At 50.6% G+C, this 7616-nt stretch overlaps 1 protein-coding gene across 2 annotated transcripts; it reads left to right on the plus strand.

Moving 5' to 3' along the window:
- Positions 1–3627: 3627 nt before the first annotated feature.
- Positions 3628–7317, plus strand: LOC124988448 (colipase). Of its 2 annotated transcripts, XM_047557933.1 has the most exons (5): positions 3628–3784; positions 4304–4376; positions 4843–4886; positions 6494–6616; positions 7054–7317. In XM_047557933.1, exons 1-5 carry the CDS (start codon positions 3758–3760, stop codon positions 7183–7185), a joined length of 399 nt encoding a protein of 132 aa, XP_047413889.1. In that variant the 5' UTR covers positions 3628–3757; the 3' UTR covers positions 7186–7317. The 2 variants fall into 2 exon arrangements, with proteins under 2 accessions (XP_047413889.1, XP_047413890.1); XM_047557934.1 differs by lacking the exons at positions 3628–3784; positions 4304–4376 and having other exon boundaries at positions 4677–4886.
- The last annotated feature ends 299 nt before the right edge of the window (positions 7318–7616 follow it).

Here is a 7616-nt window from a genome sequence, read left to right on the forward strand (position 1 = left end):
ATATATTAAAAAAATTAAGTAAGGGGTTATAGTGGCCATGTGAATATATTAATTTGACCCATACATGTCAAATCTAAATTACTTATTTTCAAAAAAACAAGATACCAGACAAGTGTATTGGACAGCATCAGTCATTTCTTCCCTGTTGAAGAAAAATCTAGAAACAATGAATATTAGACATTTTATAAAATTAACTTTTTTTTTCATTTTTTTGACGCACCTAGAAAAAAAACTGTTAGTAACTTGAAAGCCATACTTTTTGTTTACCCAATTTAAAAACCTTTTAAATCATGTGAATCAAAGGCATTTGGATCCATTTTTTAAATTTTAACTTATAAGTTCATCTGTCAAATTTTGGTACCAAACATATGTAGACATGATAATGTACCAGTATACATATACATGTAATGAACAGACAAAGGCCTTGTAGCTTATTTTTAAAAATCCATTAGATTGAGAGTTAATCCTATACATTGGCCTCTGAATGAAACAGCATTAGAAAGACTTTATAGTTGGATAGAATAGGTCTGATCAAAAAATTAACCTAGTGCACCAGATCAAAATGATGAACTTAAAAAAATAGAATTAAAAAAATTTTTTTTAGTTGTTGATGGACCTTTATTTTATTTATTGATTGATGTATATACGGTGCTGAGAATCAAACCCAGTGCCTCACACATGCTAGGCAAGTGCTCTACCACTGAGTCACAACCCTAGCCCTAAAAAATAGAATTTTAAAAGTTTCCATTCTGATGTAGTCCTGCTCATCAGAGATGAAAAGAATCAAGAGAATATAGACAAAGGTCATGCCTAATCCCTCCCTGAAGGAGCTTCTGGAAGAGACAGCAAGGGAGCTGCTTCCATTGGTCTCCTTGGGAGAGCTCCCTCAGGTTGGGGTCTTGTTTTTAACTGTTTTTTCTGTCTCTTGGATAGCAGTCATTAAAATTTTAGCCTGGCATTTTGGTGGACCAACTCCAATAGTTGGAAGTTATTGTTGGCAGCAGTTTACATTTTAATGTAAGCTTTAGTGAACATAGTTTAAAATCTTTTAAACTATTTTTTAAAAAATTTGAACATAAGACATTTGATCACGATATCCACGTTGCCCAAAGACAATTTGGTGGTCTCCTGAGGGGGCCATCTGACCATGAAAGTTGGCCATTCTCTCTCACAGAATTTAGAGAGAGAAAAGATGTCATACCAGGTCCTATAGTCAGTGGTCCTTCTCTGGAATTCCTAGAAATTGGTCAAAATACATCGAAGAGATGTGCATGACAAACATGAAGGAGACTGACCCATGTTCACACTCAAGGGTAACAAAAAACAGAAAAAGACGAACAAACAGAGAACAGGTAAGATGCCAAAAACAATGACAAGTGGCCACTCCTGATTCCTGACCTGAGGGCCTGGGCAACGTCTTACCACAGTCCTGGACTCAGGAAGTAATGCTGTGTCCAGTCTTCCTCAGAGTCCCTAGATGCGGATCCACCAGAAACAGACTTACGGGTTCCCCAGGAGCGCAGAAACAGGTGACTCTCTTGGAGAATTTAGTTCAGTCCTGGGGCGGGGCTCCACAGACCGTGCAGCCTGGGGCTGAGGAACGTCTCTTAGAGGCCTTCCCCTAGGAGCAAGTTGGGGCCTCTCCTCTCCGCAGGAGTTCCCAGGTCAGTGGTGAGCGGTGGTTACCCACCAGGCAGCCAGGATCTCGCTGGGGCCTCCAAATGTTATGGGGCACAACTTAAGAACAGACCGATCACCACTGAGAAGTCCAAATCTGAGAGTCTTTATTAGCCGGCTGGCCAGCTGTCTCACACAACGCCTCAAAAATGGCTACTGGGAGAAAAGCCCCGACCACAGGGTTACAGGGGTTTTTATACCATAAATCAGTACATCAATCATAAGTGTCTGTTGCTGTGATTCAAAATTACAAACTAACATCATGAGATCTGAAATCATTAGCAGAGGGGGAAGTGGGTCAAAATGACCTTACTTAGGTACAAACTAAAGAATGGTTACTAACATCTAGACAATCACTGTTGACATCACTGTTAACATGGTACATTGTTTAGGAAAAATAGGAATCAAAAAGAGAACAATTTTTCATTATATAAGAATTGTCATTTTGTCATTTTGTATTGCCACACATGTCATGCTAAGTGACTGATGATGGGTACAGAGGCAGGGTGTTCCCATGGGAGAAGCGTTTCCTACAAAACATGGAGTCTCAAGGTGAAATGGAGTCTGTGTGGTCATTGCCCACATAGCCTGGCCCGTAACCTTCCCATTGAGTTAAGCCCGTCAGCCCGTCACATTGTGCCCCCTCTTTGTCGGTATCTTCTGGTGTAATCGCTCTGGTAACTTTCACCTCTGTCTGTGAGTTTTGCCTCTTCTTGACTTCTGGTAAATGGATGGTACAGTCTGTGTTCTTCTGTCTATGGCTTTTCTTATTCAACATTATGCCAGAAATTGTCCCATATGATTGAATGAGCTCAGTTTTAAATTAAAAAAATTTTTTTAACTTAATTATTTATTTAAAGACAGTCTGGTTCTGCAGCCCAGGCTGGACTCAAAATCCTGGGCTCCAGTGATCCTCCCACCTCAGTCTCTGAGTGACTGGGACTACAGTGTGCTACTGTACCCAGTTCATTTTGGGGTTGTTTGTCTTTTGCATGGGTTTCTTGCGGGGAAAAACCTCCAGAATTAAACCCTATTTATCTAGCAGTGCTCTGGATCAAACCCAGGGCCTTGGGCATGCTGAGCTAGTGTTCTACCATCGATCTACACCCCAGCCCCCAAACTCTCTTAGATTAGAAGGCTGGCTAATGTTTAGGGGTTTGGGTACAAAGATTGCTTACATTTTGGAAGCACATAGAACTGTCAGAGTCCTCTCTGCTGCTCTCTGCGTTTGTAAGGGGAAAACCTCCGGTCTCAGTCCTCTGGGACCTTGGCAGTGGGCTGCTGGGGACAGGACTGGTGCGTTTCCACAGCTCCTCTGGTTCCCCCTGCAGCCTCTGGCCTTGACTTGGGAGAAGACAACATGATGACCTCCCTGTGGCTCCCCTCCCATGGGCAGGGGCTGCAGATGGGAGTGGGCAGCAGGTAGAGGAAAAAGGGTTCAGGCTGAGCTCAGGGGAAAGTAGTTTCAAACACCAACTTCCCTACAAGGGACAGAACAGTGCTCCTTTCTGACTCTGTGCAAGTAAGTGGGCTTCTCTTATTTGGAGGCTCTCCTGGCTCATCCCTCCATGTTCCATGTCCCAGGGATTCAGGGGTGAGGGACAGAGGTGGTATCACAGGAGCTGAGTACCTGAAATGTAGTGGGAGCATCCAAAAGGTTCCATATACTTCCATTTATTTGATCCTGACTTTAAGTAGGAGTCCTCATCCCCTTTAGGTGGATAAGGAAATTGAGGCTCAAGAAGCTTACGAAGTTTGAATAACTCATCCAAGGTCAAGGAGCTAGTGAGTGTTGTGTTTTGAAGCACAGAATGGAAGCTGTGCTTCAGGTCGCCCAATCTGAGGCTCCCGTCCTCGAGGACGGGGTGGGAAAGTGTGCTCTGGGCACAGCGACCTGACCTCCAGGGAGCCTGCTCTGTTTGCACACCTGAGTCCACTCAGGCAGCTGCACCCTTCTCAGCCTGCGGCCCCTGCTCCACCTGAGGTTCAGGAGACCTTCCCATTCTCCTCCAGGACCAGTGACTGCTCATGCCAATGTGTGGCCTTGGGGGTGGCAGGAGTGGAAGCCTTAACTAGAAGAATGTTGCAGTTGCAGGTGGCGAATGAGGTAGGAAGGAAAGAGGAGCCGTCACTGGAGAAGGACCTCCTGAGGGTCCAAATCACTCCGTGGGCAGCCCGCTGGAATAGGGCGAAGGCAGTGGCCAGACAGAGAACACACAGACCCTGGCCCGGGCCGAGGAGCTGGCCAAACCCAGGGACCTGTGCCTGCCTGAGATTCTCTGAGAGACCTGGGACGATAGGGAGACTGTGATCCCTCCTTACCGGAGCCGCACACTGCCAGACACTGGGTTTGAGTGGGGCCAAAGGCAGGGCTGGGACTGGGGTGGAGCATGCGAGGCACCTAGGACACAGCATGCAGTTGGGCCCTTGCTCCTGGCTGCCTCTCATGCCCTACCCCAGCCCCTGCGCTGCCCAGGACTTCAGGGTCGTGGAGCAACTAGTATTCAACCTAAACCAGACCTGCCCCAAGCACTGTGTGGGTGGTCATATGTAACATAGGTAGGGCTTACTAACTACATAATTGTGTTAATTCATTTAACACACATGTGTGTGCTGACTCCCACAGTGCTTGAAATTATCCTCATTGCCAGATAAGAAGACTGAGCCAGAACAGTTAGATAACTTGGCCGCTAACACTGGTAAGCCTAAGTGTGAAAAGTCCAATGTTTTTCTTTCTTTCTCCCTTCCTTTTTCTTTTTTTGCAGTACTGAGGTTTGAACCAGGGCCTTGTACATTTCTGTACCACTGAGACACACCCAGCCCAGAGTACGCACTCCCAACCTTCATGCCACCTCTCTCTCTCTCTCTCTCTCCTCTCACATGCATGCACACACACAACACGTGTACACACACACAGACACCAGATGTCTGTCTAGCCACCTTATCAGGACCTCCCCTGCCCCCAGCAGATTGGCCACAGCTGTGCTTCTGCTCACGGCAGGCCCTGTGGAATGCAGAGGGTGGGTCACATGTGGACAGGGCCCCTTTTAAGGTCCCACCACCCCAGCTAGCTCTGTCTTCTGCCACCTGACCTGCCGGCTGCTACCCACACCAGTTGTACACTCGTCATGAAGGTCCTTGTCCTTCTGCTTGTCACCCTCGCAGTGGCCTATGCAGCTCCTGACCCCCGGGGAATCGTCATCAACCTGGTAAGGGGCTCGCCAGGGGAGGTGACTTCTGATTCTCCAAGTGAGGATTTTATGAGTTTGCATCTTGGCTTCTGATGTCCTCAGCTGGAGTTGCCTGGGGCCTCTTTCCCTTGATTGCTCAGCTCCATTGTGTACCTCTTCCCAGGGTGCCCCCCAAAAGACTAATGGACAATGCCAGATTCAGGCTGGGGCATGCTCAGAGCAGTGTGGTGGCAAAGAAGTGGCCCTGGGCTGGGGTTGGGACCCATGGGGTCCCAACAGATGGAAAGTCTGGTGTGAGGAAGTAACCGCCTGAGCCAGAGCAGACCCTGAGGGCTGTAGTACTGGCTGTAACTGCCTCCTTGGGCCTCGGTGATCCCATCTGGATACGCATAGCTGGCCCCCAGCAGGGTCTCCCAGTGGTTCCAGCTCCAGCCTCTGAGGAGCCTGTGAAAGCTGAAGCCCAGCATCCTGCAAGACTCTTCCCTCCCCCAGACTTTTACACAGCATCACAGGGGCATCCAGGACCCTCCAAGACCATCCCTGCCCAGAGTGAAGAAACTTGGCACTGGGTGGCTGCTGGGCCTGGCTGTGAGGGGGCGTTTTACAAAACCAGAGCCCTGGGCCCCACCCTGGAACCCTGGCTCAGAAGGTCCCAAGCTCTAGAAATCTTCCCTGTGCTGGGGATGGGGGGAGGGGGGGTGGCACCACCCCTGTAATCCCAGCAGCTTGGGAGGCTGAGGTAGGAGGATTGTGAGTTCAAAGCCAGCCTCAGCAACTTAGCCAGACGCTAAGCAACCTGAGGGAGACCCTGTCTCTAAATAAAATATAAAAATGACTGGGGATGTGACTCAGGGGTTAAGCATCCTAAGTTCAATCCCCAATATAAAAAAAAAAAAAAAGGGTGGGTGGAAAGGGGAGGGGAGAGAGAGAGAGAGAGAGAGAGAGAGCTGCACCCGTGATCCTGGCTTCCGACCTGCAGCGGCTCACGTCCTGTGTGCCAGACACAGTTCTGAGCGCCTCGCTACCTCTGCGAGACCCTTCTCACCAACCATCATCACAGAGAGAAGTTTAGCGCCGGCCTGAGTGGAAAGGTGTGGCGCTCGACTGGCACTTGGGAGGGCCGGCCCCACAGCGCCTCTGCCACAGGTCACAGTCCCACAAGGCAGTCACCCCGTGCCACGGTCCTTTCTCTCCCGGCAGGAACAGGCTCGGAGGGTCCAGGACGCCCCTGTGATGCTATGCAAAAGACTGTGGGGGGACGGAGAGTCTTGGGGGGCCATGGACTTCAATTTTCACAGACTCCTCAAAGGAGTGTGGGATCTGGAGCCATTGGGAGACCCTGTTTTGGGGGCCATTTCCGCAACCTCCAGATGGGATCCCTGAGGCCCAGGGAGGTGGGAGTTACAGCCAGTACTAGAGTCCTTGGCTTCCAACCCAGCCCACTGCCCCTCTGCCACCACACTGCCCGCCGCGCTCCTCACGTGGGGAATGCAGAGAGGCCACCAGACCCAAGGGTTGGACTCCTTCACACACGAGGGAGATAGAGTCGGGGTGCTGAGTGGGACAGAGGCCCAGTGGGGAAGGAGCAAGGGGCAGGGCGCTGGGCTTACTGTCTGCCGCTGCAGGAAGATGGCGAGATCTGCCTGAACAGCGCCCAGTGCAAAAGCAGCTGCTGCCAACACTACAGCCCCCTGGGCGTGGCCCGCTGCACCCACAAGGCCAGCGAGAACAGCGAGTGCTCGCCCAAGGTGAGGACGGGGGAGTTGGCCAGAGGGCGAGGATGGCCCTTGAGGCTTGGGATGGGGTCCAGGCAGAGGCTCTGCCTGAGTGTTGAATGCTGAGGGGGTGAGTAGAAGGACATCAACAGGTGTCAAAGCACGGTCCCGTCTACCACACCTCCACCCCATAGCTGGCCACGGAGATGGGTGGGGCAGGCGTTTGTTATTCCCATTTCATGGGTGGGTAAATAAAGGCTCCCCAAAAAAGATCAAGTTAGTAAGATCAAGTGAGTCACAGTGGAGACCAGAAGCTGGGCCTCCCTGGACCTAGTACCCTCTTGAGAGGTCATTGGGAGAAACACCCTCTGAAAAGGGACCAGTCTGCTGGTTCTCCCTCCATGCAGGGGGCAAATGATGCCGAAAGCAGTCCCCCATGGTCTGTGACTCCACTGGTTCTGTCTCTGCAGACAATCTATGGGATTTACTACAAGTGTCCCTGTGAGCGGGGCCTGACCTGCGAGTCGGACAAGACCATTATTGGCGCCATCACCAACACCAACTACGGTGTCTGCCTCGATGCTGGCCGCACCAAGGAGTGAGACCACCCCACTCCTGCAACTAGCCCGGCAGGCTGCACAGGACCCTTCCCCAAGCTCTACCTCTTCTCCCGAGCTGGCCACCTCCTTGACCAGCACCTCTGTCACCTAATTGGGTTCTCAGCAATAAAACCTGCCTGCAAACCTTCCCTGCTCCTTCCTGTGTGTCCTTGCTAGGTCAGGGTTCCCCTTGATGCTGCATCAAGCCTTGGCCCACCAGGGCAGGTGTCCAACAGGCCCACGATGGAGGGAAGCTTCGGGCCCAGGGAGGATGTGCTTGAGTAGATTGGGGACTAGAGACAAGGTTGTGAAAAGGCCCAGCTGGGCTGGGAACTTCTTCATTTCTGGGAGCAATTAGCCCGCTCTGGGACGCACCTGGGATGTCCCTGCAATTCCCAGAGAGATAGGCAGACAGGCAGACACACACACACACA

Source organism: Sciurus carolinensis, chromosome 7 (assembly GCF_902686445.1).
Source record: "Sciurus carolinensis chromosome 7, mSciCar1.2, whole genome shotgun sequence".
In the NCBI taxonomy this organism is placed as follows: domain Eukaryota; kingdom Metazoa; phylum Chordata; class Mammalia; order Rodentia; family Sciuridae; genus Sciurus; species Sciurus carolinensis.